Source organism: Gallus gallus, chromosome 4, assembly GCF_016699485.2.
Source record: "Gallus gallus isolate bGalGal1 chromosome 4, bGalGal1.mat.broiler.GRCg7b, whole genome shotgun sequence".
Taxonomy (NCBI): Eukaryota; Metazoa; Chordata; class Aves; order Galliformes; family Phasianidae; genus Gallus; species Gallus gallus.
In genome coordinates this window covers 21571758-21591097 of record NC_052535.1, presented here as the reverse complement: position 1 = coordinate 21591097, position 19340 = coordinate 21571758, and the positions used below count along the sequence as shown (strand labels likewise).

The 19340-nt window shown below is 38.4% G+C and overlaps 1 protein-coding gene across 12 annotated transcripts in view; it reads right to left on the bottom strand.

Annotated features, from left to right (window-relative positions):
* The window catches only part of RAPGEF2 (Rap guanine nucleotide exchange factor 2), a 174424-nt gene that overhangs the window by 86904 nt on the left and 68180 nt on the right, over positions 1-19340 (bottom strand). For all 12 annotated transcript variants that reach the window (XM_046940691.1, XM_046940692.1, XM_004940909.5 and 9 more), the window contains one exon: positions 16762-16845. In XM_046940691.1, coding sequence (XP_046796647.1) covers positions 16762-16845 — 84 coding nt within the window. The remainder of the gene's footprint in view (positions 1-16761; positions 16846-19340) is intronic.

Genomic DNA, 19340 nt, shown 5'->3' with positions numbered 1-19340 from the left:
CTTCTTACTGCTGCCTGTAAGCAACAACTTCTAACTTCTGCACTTTGCTAATCACTGCCACCATACAAAAGTTATGGGCAAGCGTAGCAGAAAGAAAAAACAGTGTCTTGGGACACACTGTTCTACAATTCCGAATAATTTGTTTGGATTTTAACCTTCAGCACAACGTAACAGGAAGCCAACAAATTAATACAAAAGGCAAACACTGAATAACTGCAAATAAAGTCCTGGGTTTCTGCTCACTCTCAGTAGCGCACCAAGTCTTGCATCAAAAAACCGTATCGTGGTTGTTTTATTCCTACGCCAGCACATTTATCAGAGCACACATAATCCTTGAACAAAGACCACAAGTCACTTCAGGTTATAAACAAACTGTAATGTTTATTAAATATTGCATTTATGACAGCAAGTAAATCAAGGCCAAAAAACGCAATGACATTTCAAGTGCTGCAGTTCTCTCCTCAGACATGCCACTGGAACTGAGCCTCCTGACCTACAATAGGTTACTGAAAGCACATTATCAGGAAGGAGCACAGGCAATCAGTGAGAGGGAGGAGCCCACTGCTTCTACACATGCTCTGTTATGACCAGCTTTGATGGTGGTGCAACATTCAGGGCAGTGTTTGCATGCTACATGTACCAGAACCACATTTGATTAACTACACAGTTATACGAATGTATGTTGGCTGGAGTCTTAGGGCACTGCCAATCCTATTGATTCAATTTGACTTACATCAAAATCAAAAAGTTTTCTTTTTTTAAATCAAAATTTATCAGAGCTTAGCACAAGAGCAAAAACTAAAGACCAAAAAAGGATACTCTTCTGTGCTCCAAATCCTCTGCTAAAGTAACTAGCATTACATCCGGTAGAGGAAAACACCAAACAAACTTGATTTCATTGAACAAAAATAAGTTAAAATATTAGTAAGAACCAGAAAGAACCAAATAGCCAACACATAATACAGCTGATTCATCGAGCTAATCAAAAAGCACAAGCCATACAGCCATGTATAAAATACCAGAGGAATGCTACTGTAGAATGGTTTGAGTTGGAAGGGACCTGTAAGATCATCTGGATCCAGCACCCCTGCTATAGGCAGAGACACCTCCCTCTAGACCAGGTTGCTCGCAGCCCCATCCAGCCTGGCCTTAAATGCTTCCAGGGAGGGGGCATCAACAGCCTCACTGTTCTAGTGTCTCACCACCCTCACAGGAAAGAATTTCTGCCCTATATCTAAGTCTAAACCTACCCTCTTCCAGTTTAAAACCATTTCTGGTAGGATCATCCTGTTGCTACCTGACCTTATAAAAAGTCCCTCCCCAGCTTTTCTCTAGCCATTCATCAGCTACTGGAAGGCCACTATAAAGTCCCCCTAGAGCCTTTCCCTTCTCCAGGCTGAAGAGCCCAACTCTCCAGCCTGTCCTCGTATGGAGAGTGTCATCCCAAGGTCTTTGGGTTTTTAAGAAACTCATTAGGTTTTCCCTCTAGCACAGAACCCCACCTGCAGAGTCAAACGTTGAGTCCTTCAGGGGAAGGACTGACATTACTTTCAGAACAGCAGCCCTGTTTTAGTAACTTTTGCTCAACACTGTTTTTCCCAGATTTTGATGCTAAACCTGACTGAGATGAGTTTGACTACCCAGATTTATCACAAAATACGCAGTCTACAGGAGCACTAGCTGGGTAATATAAAATGTAGAAAGCCCTTACTAGCTGATTTCCAAGGACTAGGGATTTGACAAATTTATTCCTTTCCTTACTGTAGTGTGAAATAAGGTTATGGATATTTGATTTCACCAGGGATCTCAAGATTAAACTGCATTTTTATGTTTAAAATGCAGTAGAGAATTTTGCATCATATGCACATTACATTTGGTTCTATCACTCCTTAGGTATTTCATTCTGAAGTGCCTTGTTGCATAAAGATAAAATCTTTTCCTACCTAACCTTTATTAATTTCTGCTCCTAAAAATAACCCGTTTGCAGCTAACACCACAATGCACCTGAGAGAATCCCAGCTTTGCAACTTCCCTCTATCAGTGATGTGCATGAGAATTACACTCAGGCTATGGCAGTTTAAAGCTATCTTTGTGCTGGTGGCTGTCACTAGGGGATGCAGAGGTTAACAGTAATGTAGACAGCCAAAAGGCTGTTGGGTTAGGACGTTGCTGCCCCACCTAAATTCCCCGAAGAACCTTGTTTTGCAGCAGTTCTTCCAACACTTCTTTCCTGCTACCAGATAAGTTCTGACTTGAGGCCTCTTGAGTGTTAAACCTCACAGATGCTCTCCTCAGTACCTGTCCTGGAGGCAATTTTGTTTCTGAAGTCCTTTTATATCACAGTTCCTTTTATTTCCCATAAAACTACTAGATGCATGATGTGAATATAAATCTAAATTTAAAAAAAAAAAACACCCTTAAAGATATGCCGTACTATTTTATTTGCAAGAATATGCTTTATAGTAAGCCTTGGCATAACAATTTTGAAATCAGATGATAAAAAATATATTCTGCCCAAGCAACACTCCATAACTATAATATTTCCCAGAACAATTGGTGAAGAAGAGAACAATTGGTGAACAACTGATGACCAAGAGAACTCTAATTTTCTGCTTGACTATTCGAAAGCATCACCTCCAAATAAATTCGTTGTTACAGACATTTTGCTCACTATATATATTAAAAAGCAGGTGTTCTAATCCATAGAAGTCATTTACAACTTTATTTCCATTGCCATGAATTCTGAAATTGAGCTCACACTGCAGATGATAGTTCCCTTCTCAGTAAGTATACTCTAATACATATATATCTCATATATATCTCAGCTACTTATATTTAAGTCACCTACACACATACAAAGGACTGAGGTATTGCAGTTTACAATATTCTAGTTAATAGAAAAAGCCTTTTAAATGAAAGCTAAGAATTTCTACATCTCCCAATTTGTGTTTTTCTTTTGTTTTGTTTTGTTGTTTTTTTATGAAAAGTTAAAATAAAGTCTTTATGATAACTAAATTACAATTAGTATAAATATGTCAGTGACTAAAAGCAAAATGAGAATAACTTGAGGTTAAAAAATTAAAAATTAAATTAAAAAATAAGAAGTACCTTCAATCAAGTGAAACATCCAATGCTAAGCATACCCCATTAATTTTTGTAAGCAGTTACAGGTACAGACAGGTGGGGATGTGTACAGACAAGAAGTCACAGGTGGGTATGGAAGATGACTTGTTCTGCCTGTCCTTTGTACCGCTACCATGACAGCGGGGGACAAAGCAGCATTCTTCAGGCCTGACCACCCCATTCCCCCAGGTCCCCAGATACGCCTGCACAAGCTGAAGCATTTTGGAGATGGGAGCAGCCACTCCACTGGGCACAGTCCCAAGCAGCTGGTCAGCATTACCCCTTCACCCCAGGCCTCAGTTTCTGATTTCACATCAGCCCAGCTTTCACACAGAAAGTTATTTCTTGGCACTGGCAAGTAAACACAAAGCAAAACCCAAGAAAAGTCCACTGACTACAAATACCAAGAGATAGACTCTAAGTTACAAGCCCTTTTCCCTTCCTTTTGAACATCAAAGCTTGCTCACAGAAAATCCAATTTCACTAGTGATAACTAGTTTTGAAAAAGAACATACAAAACTGTAGTTTTCCCCTTTTTTACCGAAGCTTAATTTTCTGTTACATTTACCACCTTGCATTAGCTTAAAGTAATTAATTCATGTATGAACTACAAGTGGTAGTGAGATGACATTTAAGTCTCACAGAGAAAGCTCCACAAAGCATGGGCAGTTGGATGCATCTGCAAATGCAATATTCAGAGCCAAGCTGCTGCTTTAGAATAAACTCTAATTAATTGGCATTTCCTCTAATCCAGAAAGCATATTCCATTTCAACATGTTCTAACACAATGAAAAATTCATTCAGCACTTCCTTGTTTCTAGAGCTCACCAAAATTCCTGTGGTAGGTTTATGCAAGCAATTATGTGCCATATAAATTGTTTGGCTTTTTTTCTTTACCTAGATGTACAAGATATTAGAAGTGCAGTCAGCAATTTCTGCCAAAACTTTAGCAATCAGATATTCAAACACCTCATTTCTTCTCAAGTTTTCAAACACGACACACAAATATGACTATGGTGTCAGTGCTTTGCAATACTTACCAGAGCAGGATATCTCAGTGTGGAGATTAAAATAAATGCCTTCCCCCCCACACACACCTTCCCTGAAACTACTCCTTCTCTCTTCCAGACTGCACCTGAATGAATCTGTACACATAAGGCAAAATGCATAGTGTGGTTCGGTTTCTCAAACTTTTAACACTGGCATCATAAAAACATATCTCTAGGTACATGAAGTCAGTACTTTCCAACTATTTTTGAGAAAACCACACTGCTCACATGACATCTAGATTGAGGAGTATCACAGAAAAACACCAAAATGAAATACACAAGGATCGTGCTAAGTATCTTTAGAATGTGAACTACACAGAAAAAACAATGGGGACTCTATTTCTTATCTGTCTCTTAGGGAGGAGGCAATAAGGGATACAGTCAAGTTCTCCCCACTTCTTCCTTTCCCCCCTGTCCCCCAAACATCATTTCTTGTTTTGGTATGTCTAGATTTAAAAAAAAAAATCCTCTTTTAATGGCTAATTCTAATCTTGCTAGGTTTAGCTTTGTTTCACATCAACATGCTGGATGACATAAAACTCAGATCACTCCTCCACTCACGTCTCCCTTGACAGGGATGAAGGGCAAAAAGAAGTTACTACTAAGAAGAGCATGTACACACGCCAGGCATCCCTAGGGAAACACTTAAGTGTTCTAAAGAAAACTAAATTTGGCGTGGCCAGCTTCTGACCCCTTGGATAAAAGGCAGAGCCCTTCATGCATGCAGAGCAGCTCTAATGCGAACAGCGCTGGGAAGGATGCACTGGGGGAAGGTAGCAGCAGGCTCCCCAGGTTAAAGCTGCATGCTGAAAACCATGAAAGCATGGATTTGTCCACTGAAAGTCAGAGGCTTGTTATCACAGAATTTGAACTGTACAATATAGGGTGACATCTCTGATTCTCATTACAATTAATGCCTTAGAAAAAGCAAATAATGCAAGTGAAGCCCCAAGTTGCTCTGCCTTGTGTTAAATATTACTTTAAATTAAAATGTAATAGTCATCTGCGTATCAAAATAAGAGATTTTTTTTTTAACCTCTTCAATTCTCACATTATATTTATGACTGTTTTCAGCAAAAGCAAACTGCTTCTTTAAAGATTCGCTTTCCAGGTGAAAGGAAAATTGAGATGTTGGCAACTGGAATGAATTGAAAAGGCATTTGCAGACCTGTCACTCTTTTGAAATTCTGAGACATGAGCTCACTAAACACCATGGATAAGGATGATTAGACTTCAGCAGTGTCATATGATAGCTTAGGTGTTTACACACTCAGATACAACAGCTCCAGTATCAGGGAAAGAACTTGCTTGCAACACCACAGCTAAGTATATGCCATTTGGTGGGTGGGGGGAGAGCTTAAAAGGAAAAAGCCTAAAACCACATCACTGCAGCCCCCTGCTCGACTTGCAACCCAGATCACTATCTGTGGGCTAATAAGAATGATGGCATCCAGGTGAGTAACCCTACCACAGCAGGGGGATGTCAAGCAGGGATGAATCCAGCAAGTCCTACAGAGAACGCCCAACAACAGCCAGGCTGCATGAAGGATATTAATATCACAAGGGCATACGCTTAGGGCATATTAATGCTTTAACTAATTCCCACTGAAACTGCGTTGAAATTGATGTGGACAAGCTGAAAGCTGTACCAGGTTTCTTCAGTATTTTAAATGCATTTGGTCAGCATCCTTACAGATAAACAGACCATAGCGTTTTATCTTCATAATTATAAGCACTTCCTTATTTCTTATGCACATACAACCCAGATCAAGGTAAGATTAATCTGGTAACGTACAGCTAACTATCAAATGCACTTCAAAAGAAGTTTGAATCTCCACAGAGAATAATTTGAAGTTAGCTAGATTCTGGAGGTTTTCTTCCAGAGAGAGGCCATTCAGCCAGTCCTCAAAATATATATGTCTTCGGTTTATTTCTCTTTTAGAAAAGATTAATATTTTTAAAGTGTGTCTTATTTTTAAATTCCACCTAGTTATTAGACTGAACATGGCTGTGAGTTTAACTACTTTATTTCACATTAAAAAAATTACACGAAGTTTCAGATTTGTTGCTTCTCACTTTAACTTTCTAAAATGTTATCTTGAAACTAAAGTTAAGTTGAAAAATGGTCAAAAAGCCAATCTGAAATTCCCTGATGCATTGCAAAGAATCTTATATCATTTCACAAGCATACTGCAGATGATGGTAGATGCTCAGGGACTTTATAGCAGCAGGTAATCCCAAATACGTCTCAGACTGGAATACCACGTAAGAATTCTTTATGACCATTTCAGATATACTAAGAATAGAAATGAGCTTGTAAGATTTCTCCATGATATTCACTATCTGTATTTAGACTGTACATGCACAAATATATAAATAAAACTGGAAAGAAGTAGTAATGAAAACAAATGTAACTTGTTGCAGCTTTGAAGTATAATTTTCTAGCATCTGTAGAACAGAAAGCTAGAAAGTACATCAGAAGAACAGTTAACAGGAAAGATCTTTCTTAGGAATAAATCAATAGAAGGCCTCAATAATTTATGTTGGGAAATACTTGAAGACAAGAGTTTTCTTTTTTAAGCCTGATTATTTTGCAATTAAAAAGAAAACATTTTAATGAATGGTTTGAACAAAGTCAGCTTTGCTTATGCTTTGTCTTAATGACGTCTGCATTGCCACGAACATTACTGTGAAACCATGAGATCGGTATAATAGTCTCTAGGAAGAAGTCATAGGAAAACATTACTTCAGAGGCAAGACCTTGTCTGAATAGCCTAATTAACATTCATGAAATTCATTACAACAGAGAAGTATTTTTCCAGCCTTTAGATGTTCCATCCCTTTCTTACACTGAAAAATAGCCAGTAAGCTTCTTAAGTTCCATTACAGATTTTCATAACGAAATTAGCAGAAAACATCATCTTTCTGAACTTTCTGAAAAAATATAAAATGAGTAACTTGACGTCATCTGAGTCTTCAGCAGTAAAGTAAAACCATACATAGGGGCACTTTCTACCCTCACTGATGTGCCTACTTCATTCAGTACAAGCTATTCATTGACATGGAGGGCTAAACCTATGGCCTCACTAAATCAGTTTCCATAAATCTTAGTAAAATGCATTCAACATAACTCTGTAATAGATGCCCCATAACTGTAAATGAATAAACAAAATAAAGTAATGGTGAGAGTCTTGTTTTAGTTACATAGATTATCATTTGCAAATTAATTAACCCTTATTTAGCATGCTGTACTATGTCAAGTGTAACTGGATTTATTTTTTCTGAAATATTTGAAACTTTTAGCCTTATCTGAAGGATAACTCTCAGGCATTTTAAAGTTCTCTATTTCTCTCTATTTTAAAGTTCTCTATATTCTCTCCGCGGTACTGAGAAACATTTTTTTAAAAACACTGTTTGTTGAAGAATTATGGCAGCAGAACCATGCTAATTCTTCTAAATACTCCTATTGATTCCTTCCAACTCTCTAAAGTCTTAAAAATACGTAAGTAAATGAGTCATTACTTCAGCTTAACACATTCATCCTTCACCAAAGGAAGCCTATAGAATTGTAGATCACCTGAGTTCCAAATGAGAAGAAAATGCTCTTCCCCACCATCACAACCCCCACCATTCACAACCGCCAGTGTAGTCACAGCCGTTCTGTAACAGATTCATACCAGCCTTGCATCAAGAGTTTTCACAGAATCATAGAATGGCCCAGGTTGAAAAGTACCACAAAGATCATCTAGTTTCAACCCCCTGGCATGGGCAGGGTTGCCAACCACTAGACCAGGATGCCCAGAGCCACATCCAGCCTGGCCTTGAATGCATCCAGGGATGGGGCATCCACAACCTCCCTGGGCAACCTGTTCTAGAGCTTCACCAGCCTCTGGGCGGAAAACTTCCTAATATCTAACCTGAATCTCCTGCAACTTAGTTTAAAATCATTCCCCCATGTCCTATCACAACCAACTCTTGTAAACAGTTACACCCCCTCATGTTTCATAGAATCATAGAATATAGAATCATAGAATAGCTCAGGTTGGAGAAGACCTTAAAGATCATCAACCTAACCATACTACCCTAACTCTTACAACCCTTCATTAATCATGTCCCTGAGCACCACTTCCAAACGGATTTTAAACACATTCAGGGATGGTGACTCAACCACCTCCCTGGGGAGCCTACCCCAGTGCTAACAACCCTTTCTGTAAAGAAGTTGTTCCTGATAGCCAACCTAAATCCCTCCTGGCACAACTTGAGGCCGTTTCCCCTTGTCCTGTCACTAGTGAGAAGAGATCAACCCCACTCTCGCTGCAGTCACTTTTCAGGTATTTGAAGAGCAATAAGGTCTCCCCTCAGCCTCCTCTTCCCCAGACTAAACAGCTCCAGTTCCTTCAGTCACTTCTCATAGGGCATATTCTCCAAGCCCTTCACAAGTCTTGTTGCCTTTCTTTGGACTTGCTCCAGCACCTCAATGTGCTTTCTGTATTGTGGTACCCAAAACTGAACACAGTACTTGAGGTGAGGTGTCACCAGTGCCGAGTACAGGGGCAGGATGACTTCCCTAGTCCTGCTTTCCACACCATTCCTGATACGAGCCAGGATGCCATTGGCCTTCTTGGCCACCTGGGCACACTGCTGGCTCACATTCAGCTGACTGTCCATCAGTACATCAAGGTTCCTTTCCATCAGGCAGCTTTCCAGCCACTCCTCCCCAAAGCTGAAGGGTTGCCTGGGGTTTATACGCTCCCTTCAAGTACTGGGAGGCCAAAATGAGGTATCCCTGGAGCCTTCTCTTCTCCAAGCTACACAAGCCCAGTTCTCTCAACATTTCTTCATAGAAGAGGTATTTCAGCCCTCTCATCATCTTAGTGGCCCCTCCTCTGGACCCATTCCACGAATTCTGCATCTTTCTTGTGCTGGGGGCCCCAGGCTGGTCACAGTACTCCAGATGGAGCCTCACAAGAGCTGAGTACAGGGGGACAATCACCTCCCACTTCCTGCTGGCCAGTCCTCTTAATGCAGCCCAGGATATAGTTGGCCTTTTGGGCTGCAAGCGCACACTGCTGGCTCATGTCCAGCTTCTCATCCAGCCGGACCTCCAAGTCCTTCTCCACAGGGCTGCTCTCAAGGAGTTCTTCACCCAGTCTGTAGAAACACCAGGGATTGCCCCGGCCCAAGTGCAATACCTTGCACTTGGCCTTGTTGAACCTCATTAGGTTCACATGGGCACAGTCCTCCAAGCCTGTCCAGGTTGCTCTGGATGGCTCTCTTCCTTCCAATGTATCTACTGCACTGCTGAGCTTGGTGTCATCTGCAAACTTGCTGAGGGTGCACTCAATGCCATCATCTGTGTCACAGATGAAGATGCTGAAGAGCATGTGTCCCAAGACCAACCCCTGAGGAACAACGCTTGTGACCAGGCCCACCCTCACACAGAACCATTGATCACAACCCTTTGGCTGCAACCAGCTAACAAGTTCCTACTCCACTGAACCATCCATCTTTCAATCCATACCTCTCCAACTTCGAGGAGAGGTCTGGAATTTAATTTCCTTGGATAGAGGTAAGAAATCTGGTTTTCTTGGATGTTTCATCATATATTATACACAGACATGCAAATTAATATATACTAAAATTATGCATCTAAATATGTCTAAGTATATCTTGAATATATATCTATATACATTTAAAAACATATTTAATTTCCAAGACTTGCACTTGTAAGCACAAGAGGTGTTGTAAAGTGGAGTATACAAATTCTGATGAGCATGGTATTTGTATTATATACTTTACTTCTATACTCCATATACAAATTACTAAGCATAATTTTATTATTGAAATTAGTTCATTTAATGCCTCAGCTCTGCCCAGGGGTAATGCTGGAGCTGGCTCCGATGTGACATGCGGCAGCACTGGCACTGCTCACAGAGACCACCCCTGCAGCCCCTCACTATGAAAACATTGCCATATAAACCCCATACAGCCATCATTAATGAATGGCATGTCTCCTACATAAGCATATGAAGTTGTTCTGATCACTCCAACAACACACCTGAACACCAGCACCATGATCCAGAACCTCGCTCAAGGCCATCATCAGGTCTTTTGTAAAAACAAAAATCTCCATCTCTAGGATGTAAAGCCAGAAATCAGTAAAAATCCAGCATTTGTCATCTCATGAGGAATTCTCTATTTTGTTCCTTTCCTAGTAGTCAGGCTCCCCTGAAAGTTATTCAGGTCATTTTTCTGCTTCCGCTTCTGTTACCTTCTCATATCCTTATTAGAAACTTGGAAGAAAGCCTGGCAGCACTAACCCCACTACACTAGGCTTCTATTTTTATTTTCAAAGGATGCCAGCCTAATAGATTAAGTCCCTTAGCATTTTATCAGTTGTGCGAGAACAAAATTCCAGTAGCAGTGAAATAATTGTTTTGACAGGAACAAGGCCAGACACCACCCAATCTCATCAGTTAGGAACCATGTCCTCTCGTATTTCCCAACACCTCAGATTCTGGTCATCTTCCAAGTGTGCTGCCAATTTCAAACCTCAATGAACTCTAAATTATTCAGCAGAATGGGAGATGGGTGCAATAAAACAAAATGTATGTAATACCAAGTTCATTTAGCTGTAAAAAGCATTTTCTTCTAAAGTATTCACTTTTTTCTTTTTTTTTTTTTTTTTTTTTTAATTTCTATGAAGAAGGATGGCTTATGATGACATTGGTGGTAGAAGTAGCATGTGCCCTGCTTCCTGAACTTTGCTGCAACAACATATGGCAAGGCCTAGTTACATTTATGGCTCAGCTAATTCAGATATGGCCAAGAGTTGAGTGCAAATTTGGTGAAAGTGAGGATACCAGATTCAGATCACTGGAAACATAGTCTTTTACTATTGTAAAAGGTCATCACAAAGCAGTTTGGGTTACTTTCAGTATCTAAAATCCGTTGTGAATAATTCACAGTAGGCATACACAATCATACAGAGACAAACAACTCCACTTCTTCCAAATTTTCTTCAACCTCTTAAGTCATTCTTCATTAGGTTAAAATCTAAGATCACTCTCCTTCACGCCCCAGCTTCAGATGATGGACTGAAATGCTGAACTAAGTCACTCAAGCCAGCCAGCAGACATACAACACTGTTGCAAATACGTTAGTACTAATATATTAGTCTAAATGTACCACAGATATGTTAATCTTTATGATTTGGGCAAGAGTAATTAAACAATTAAAATAAGCTCTTTCCTATTAATTTCTTCCATTTGAAAAATGGCCACAGATATAACAGAAAACTGTAAAACCACTTCATAATTCTTGGAAGAAAGACAAGAAAGTAAATTTTAAGTTATATTCTCTACATCAGAAAGTAGAGATGCAGACAAAAAAAACCCACACCTCTGGAATGGAAAATATCATTTCCAGGCTCATGCCTTTTTAGTAGTCAAGTAAGTTTTACAAATACTATTTGTTAATTAAGCTGTTAAACAATCACGAGGCCCATATTAGAGCTCTTTATAAATGTATAAAATGCAGTAAATAGAAAAACAAGTTTCACTACTGCCAGCTTGAGATAGAAGAAAGCAAACATCTGAAAAAAAACATTCATAACACAAAGCAAGACATACTTCTGCACTAACTGGTTTTATTATTGCTTTAAACAGATTCAAAGCAAGTCCATAATTTCTTCATTGGTTCCCTAGTACATTGATGATTTAGCACGCTAGTCTTTTCTATAGCAAAACAAGTCAAAAATGGAATTGAATATCCAATTCCATTTTTACTTGATTTGCTATGGAAGACTAGAGGGCTAAATCATCAATATTTAAAACAGATGTAATTTTGGAGAGATAAAAAGCAGATGTTCTCTCAGCTTAAAATGTTTATCTTTTAGTTAGAGGAAAAGGCTTAAATCATTGCTCTCCTGTGTAGGCCTGGTAAACTTGCCCAAAGGAGTGCAGCTTCTCATTGCCTTACATTAAATGGTGAGAGGACAACAGGGTAGCTATAGCAGTAAGTAAGGACAAGAGGGTACAGGAATTAAATAGTGCAGGTAACTAAACAAAGACACCAGGACAACCAGGTATGCACATGGCAAGTCAGCATTGCGTTGTGTCTGAGCAGCGCAGCAAGCACTGCTCAGTCCATTTCTGAAAATCTTCAAGAGGCAGAAAAAAAGTACAAGCACCATAGCCTACCCATCCGAGAAAAATCTTTCAAGCAATTCCATATCTTGTTGCTGACAAAGGTCAGCTGCGTCCTCCAGTTGTGAAGGCTATGGGCAAGCATGAAGCTAGAGCTGTGGGAGAACTGGAGATGTTTTTGTAGTGCAGCTCCAAATCAAATAAGATGAAGGAAGATGGTAAAATTCCCATTAGAAACCAAGTCCTGGAACAAAGACTACACAGGAAGTCTGAGCAGCTAAGCAAATGCAACGAGAGTACAGACCTGACCCAGCAATGCTGGAGGCAAATTGCAAGGATATTTTGAGGGACTGTCACATTACTGCCAACAGTGACCACGTGAAGATGCAGGAGAGCCAGGACAACCTTCAGGGAATTGTAACTTCTGCTCATTTATTTTCTAGACTTAATACATAAACCTCACTCTACCACATGAAACGCTTCAGGGCACAGAAGCTCAAGAGAAGCTGTGAGGGAAATAAGTGCTAATTTGTACTAGTTCGGTAGTCGTTGTGGGAGGAAAAAGTTGAAAAATGTTTAATTTGACTGTAATATTTGCTTGAAATTTTTAAATTAAGGGAAAAAAGTATGGAAAATGTAATAATAAAATATGGGAGGCAAGTGTTCCTTGCATTAAGCTGCCAAAATAAAATTCATTGCTTCAACTTAAAAACATTCAATAGGAGAACAAGATTAAGCTTTACCTTATTTAACCACAAATATGGGAGCTTAATTCAAGTCTAAATTCTTTAAAAATTCTGAATTGCAAGTTTTCCCAAAATAATAAATCCACTGAATATTGGCTAAGCAATGGCTTGACTTTTTTTTTTTTTTTTTTTTTTTTTTTACAAATACAGCTTAAGCTATATTGTAATAGGCAAATAAAGTGTTTTACTCATAACTGTTTCCACAATAAAGACATCCTCTAGAAATGAAAATTCCCAAAACAAATTACTCAATTCAGGACTTTGTGTATTCTGTCTTGAACATTTTTATTTTAAAACTTTTAAATTAAAGACTAGTCAAGAAGTTAGGTGCAAGTATGTTTTAGTCATACAGAAAATTAACATAACTTTGGCAAAATCAGCAGCTGTGCCACTCTTTAGAAAGTATTTCAATTAGCGGCTATTTGACCCTATGAAGTGTGTTATATAACTGCTTATTTCTGGAGTGCTGTACTATTATATACTTGTAGTTTGAATGGGAAAACAGAAGGGTGGTAATTTCCTAGTATTTTTTATTACTTGAATTTTTATTTATTTTTAAGAAATTCTTCTTCTCATCTATATATTATCAGTCTGCAAGCTGTAGTCATCTCTTCCTCTCCTCAAATAATGTTAAGTGCTATTTGTACTAGACTTGGAAACGATATTTTGGAAGAAAAAAATAAGGCTCCTTGACATAAAATGCACAAAAATACGTGAAACAGCACTTTCAGTGTTGAACCAACCAGCTTCAGGATACTAATGCAGCTAAATTAGCTAATAAAGGTTCCAGATGTAAATAATACACTAAACATATGCAGTCAAACACACTAAACTATTTCCAACAAACAAAGCATGGAACATTCACTCAATATTCTTTGAAAGGAACCTGGACGAAGGGATTTTGTGTATGTGTGGTACACTGGACTAAGCTTAAAAGACAAGAGGATACTTCTGAAGATGGAAAACATGAGGTGTTATGGATGTTGAGAGGTCTGGGGATAGAAGGGGCTGGAGAATAGGGCAATCTGAGCTCCAGGAAAAGTCAGGGAAAGGGCTTTCTGAATCACTCAGATGTAGTATTGAGGAACATTATTGCTGCTCCTACGCACTCTTCTCAGCTCCATCCTCCTCTCTTACTCACAGCTGCACATTGCAAAATTATTTCCTAGCAACTTTCTAGACTGACAAAGATGAAATGGATGGAATTTGAAAAACACTAAATATGAATTTACAGTAAGCTTGTTCAAATTGCGTTGTTTTGGCCAAACAAAATCAAAATTAGATGATCTCCACCTAGTAATACTTAGGTCTCTTCGTATTAAAGTCAGTTATTCACAAGAACTTGCTTGATTTACAAAAATGTAACAAATTCCTCCATTTTGATGGTACTATTTTTGTGGGAGGTTTTTTGTTTTGTTTTCTTTGAAGCAGTGGAAAGACATCAAGATTCCCAAATTACACAATGATTCAAAAGGCTCTCGAAACAGTCATTTATGTGCAAAAGGACAATTTAAGCTGTTACCCAGTAACTTCCTTTTGCCTAATTTGACTTTACATTTCCAAATACCTCCCCCTACCAATTCTTTCTCATTAGCAGCCTTTTGGGAAGGTTTCATCCTTTTTTTACTGAGCACCGTAAAATTTGACTTTAGCCCCTTCAGATGTATCCAGATCCCTCTAGTTCATCTTATGCACCAGCACTGCTTTGGCAACTACTTCTGTATTCATGAGACACAAGTTTTCTGTATCATTACTAATAAATCTCCTGTATCCAATCCCAATATAGGAGCAGCTTACTATGTCCTTGAGAGGACTCCACTGACAACATAAGTAAAGCTGAACAACTTAGTTTTATTCCCAAAAGCAAGAAAAAAAACACACTACCGAAAATCACTTATTACCCACCAGTATTCCAAATCTGGAATTTAACTTGATTTAAGCCCTCTCTCATTTTCCCCAAATTTCTTGTTCATGGATGAGTCAAAGGCCCAGATATTCCACCTTACTCATTTACAAAGTAGAAATCCTGACAAGCTCTATCCTAAATTTAAATCAAGTCCCCTTATCTGTCCCCTTATTAACTGCAACTCCTCTGCTGAGCAAAACCTCTTACTAGAATGAATGTTTTAGCTCTCTAGTCATACCTTATCTCACATCATTGTGTTGAAGATTCTAAATTTCACTTCTATGGACTTGTTATGCTATCTTTGTTAATTAACAAATCATCTCCCTCAGATCTGCTTCCGAAGATATCAGCTTTGGCAGTTACTTGACTCCGTCCACAGTTATGAAGCCTTGTAATACCACATTCCACATGCCATTTCTGCATTAGTCTGGGTAAGCAATCCTTGAATGCTTTTCTACACAGGCAAGAACTATACTTCTCTGTTCATTCTACCAGGAAGATTCACAAGCTCATTGTTTATATTATTAAATCTCACCTTTTATAGAGCATCAAAAAATGCCTGAAGCACAAGTATTGCTGTATTTCAAAAGAATAGAGGATTCTTGCCAGAGATGACATGTAACCACTCTACATGAATTCAGATATCATATATCCCTTCTCCTGGCATCTAAAGGTAGCACTTTCTGGCATTTCTTTTTTTCTGGCATTGCCTCTTCAGGGATGACATATGGGACAATTTTCTTCCATCTGCTGGCAGCAGGGATCCTATAATTTGTTGTTGTGCTACTTTTTACAATAAGCAATTTTGCACCTTTATCACATACTGTACTGTTTGATGGCACATCAAATATGCCTTTTCATCAGCAGTGCCTGTCTTCTTAAATATGCAAGAGATTTGCTTACACCAAAAACATACACCATCATAAATGGAAGTCCCAAGACCAGCATCCCCCTCTCAATGAAAGGCAGATCTGGATATTTAATTGTTCGTATAGCAACCAGTGATAGCTTTCAATTGACTTCCCACTGTTTAAAGCTGTAAGGAAGTTTCTGGTTCTTTTATTCTCATCGTACCATACAGAGAAGGGTCATTCCTTCATTCTGCCTTTCACAGATTTTATAACATGTTGTTTACTTCAAAGGAACCTTTTTTAGTAGTTTGAATGAATATGCATATAACCAGTACTTTAAAGTGAATCTGTTCTACTTCCACGAAAATCCTTGCAGTCTTCGCATTTTTTTCCATAGCTCAAAATAATTGTTTGTTTTTTTTTACTTAAGTGTTAAAAATTTTGACAGACTCACACTCAAGCTTACATTTTTCCTATCTAAAACATCATTCTTATTGCAAATTCACTTACATGAAAGATAACCTTAAACAGAGGTAACAAAACTGGAAGTAACATGATATAAGCATATGCCAAAACACACACTGAGGACTTGTGCAAAGTCTCAGGAAAGCATCATAAAAGCTCTAGTACCTCCTATGATTTAATATTTGATTACTCATAGGAACAGTCTACTCAGTACTTCATTCTATTTGTTGAGTTGAAGGGGGGTATTTTTAAATTGTCTCTTCATGACGCTTTTGGTTTTTGTACAGTGCACATAATGAGGGGCTTTCAAGTCTAGCTGCAGGCATCAAATAAATGCCCCAGTTAGTAAAGGAAGGAAAGGCGTGTTTGTGTGTGTACTTCTGCACTTTTGTTAAGAATCAAACTTAATTAAGAATTAAAAGGCAACCAACTCATCAGTTGTGCTTAAATGTAGTGCATCCACAGTTGACATACCTGCTCCTTGGAAGAAACATAGATTCTTTAATGAAGACTGAGCCAGACAACAGGATATACCAACAGGTACCAATATCATCAGGGCTGCAATAAAGAAGAGGACAGAGAGTAAGACACTTTGGTGAAGAAACTCTTACCACTACCAAATTTCCAGTAGAAAAGAACATCACAAAAAGCCAAAAATGCTCAAAATTCCAGAATAAAGCCACAGATCAGTCAATTACAAACTAATTCCAGTACCTGAAAACACATTCTAATAATGAATGTCTGATACCACTTATTGCATTAAAAAAAGCGTAACTATCCATTTGGGAACATCACAAAATCCAATGAAATACATCTGAAAGTTATCAAAAGGAAGCCAAGTTATAGTAAAATATGGTATTGTATTCTGTTGAATCTGTTACTTTCCTCTAGCTGAAGAGAACCATAGCATCTTCCTCTCTATAAATAAGGCCTCCTTTCTCAGTTATAGAAATCTTTTCCCTTACTTCAAAGCAGAAATTCGCCCCTCGGCATCATTCTGCCTTTCCACACAGTAAGAGAGCACTGTACAAACTTGCAGATATAAACCTTCATGAGATCTGTAGCCAACATTATCTGCTGCTAAACTCACTCACTTTTGTGCTTATTCACCGTACCTAAAATTCCTAATAAATTCCTAATAAAATAAATTCCTAATAAAAGGGAAAAGTTTATTTTCCCTCCTCTTACCTAGTATAAGGGACCAAATTAAGATTTTGTCATCCAGTTCCTGTTCATTCTACTGTAGACTCAGATCTTGCTCCTTGAGTAATATACATTCTTTCTCATAGGCTGAAATTCTTCTTGGGTAAGTTCAAGTAATGTTTAGAGGAAAACAGTGTAGTTTCCTAAAGTTACTTGAAACAGCTGCAGTAGAAATCTTGTGCCATTTCATCATTATACACTGAAAATATCTTTACCTCACTTGAGTCTTTATCACTCCTACTGCTTCTTCCAAAGCAGCTCAAAACAGCATACTTGAATTCAATTAGCAACTGTGCTAGCATTCTTAGCCGAAAACTGTGTCTCTAGTGACACTCCAAGAGATGCAGATTACTTAATTAATCCATAGCACCTTCATTTTTTTTTAATTATATGTCTCAAGTCTTTAGCAACAATTAGTTCTAACTTCAAGCAAGAACAGCCCACATCCTTTAATAGTGATGACAGCATAGTATTAAAATCCAACCTCAAATCTAAGTAGGTTATGTGCAGTTAGCAGCATGTTTTTCGTTTAAGGAAATAAGATTTTTAAAAGCACCCGTATGACAGAGTCTCTTAAAGAAGAGTATTATTTCCTCAGCACTCTCAAAAGGAGAGATGAAGTTACAAGGGCTGCTCTGATTACATCGGCCCAAAGCATCAGAGGCAGATGTTGATGGCATGGCAATAGAGGTTGAACCTTCTCACCAATATTCCATTCCATGTTGTTGCTGTGTAACAGATGGAAGGAGAGGGGCAGTCTGACAGAATGGCATCTGACATGGAAGTGTGCATGAAACAAAGATGTGACACCGAATTCCTCCATGTGGAAAAAATTGTACCCACTGACATTCATCAGTGCTCAGAGACCAAACAGTATCATTTTTTTACGAACATGGCATACAGACTCTTATCCAGTGCTGGGAAAAATCCAGAGCTAATGGCGATGACTGCCTTGAGAACAGTATTTTCTCACTGAGAATTTGCTGTATCAAACAGTGTTCTTGTGCTCTATCTGCTGTATTTTCCAAGCAAATAAACAGGAGATATTACTTCCAGAGCAAGCTACACAGAGAGAGAGAGAGAGAGAGAGAGAGAGAGAGAGAGAGCTGACCTAATAGATCTGAGATCAAAACACTGAACTATATAATTTAGGAAACTGCTCTGTTCTTATTTTACACTGTGTAATACAACCTCAAGAAAAAGGACAAGCATTAGAAATGTGAAAAATTAACAACAGAAATTGAGGATGTTATCTATGAACAAAAACTCAGGAACTGACCAAGATATTGAAGTCTGTGTTTCTTTTTCTATCATCTGATGACTAAACTGAATATGGGTATACAACCAAGATTTCTGTAGACATTTTCTACAGTTTTTGTGCTACTTTGTGTGCTACACTTGTGCTACTGAAGTGAAATAGTTGTCAATCATAACTGCAGTTAAACTCATCTCCTCTTTCTTGCTCTACTTTTTACCTATGCTTGCTTCAGATATAGCTGAATTCTGCTGATGTCTTGCGGTGAAGATTCAGTTAAATGTTACTGCAGTTACAGACTAGGGAATGACATTATGATATTCAAGTGTACACGTACTCATGGCTCAGAGATTTTAGTTCCTAAGATAGCTAACATCACCAACATAACCCATGTACCTTCACCACTCTTGATAACCTCCAACTTTGTGTCAAGGTTTATCTAAGTACAAGAATTTGAGAACACAACTACATATTCCATCCTGGGTTTGTCCACAAGTACCTAAATAGCATTCAGTTGTATTCATTCATTCGATGCACAAGATTATCAAACATGAAAAGCCTGTTCCACAGGCCAGTCAAAAATAAGCAGGTAAAA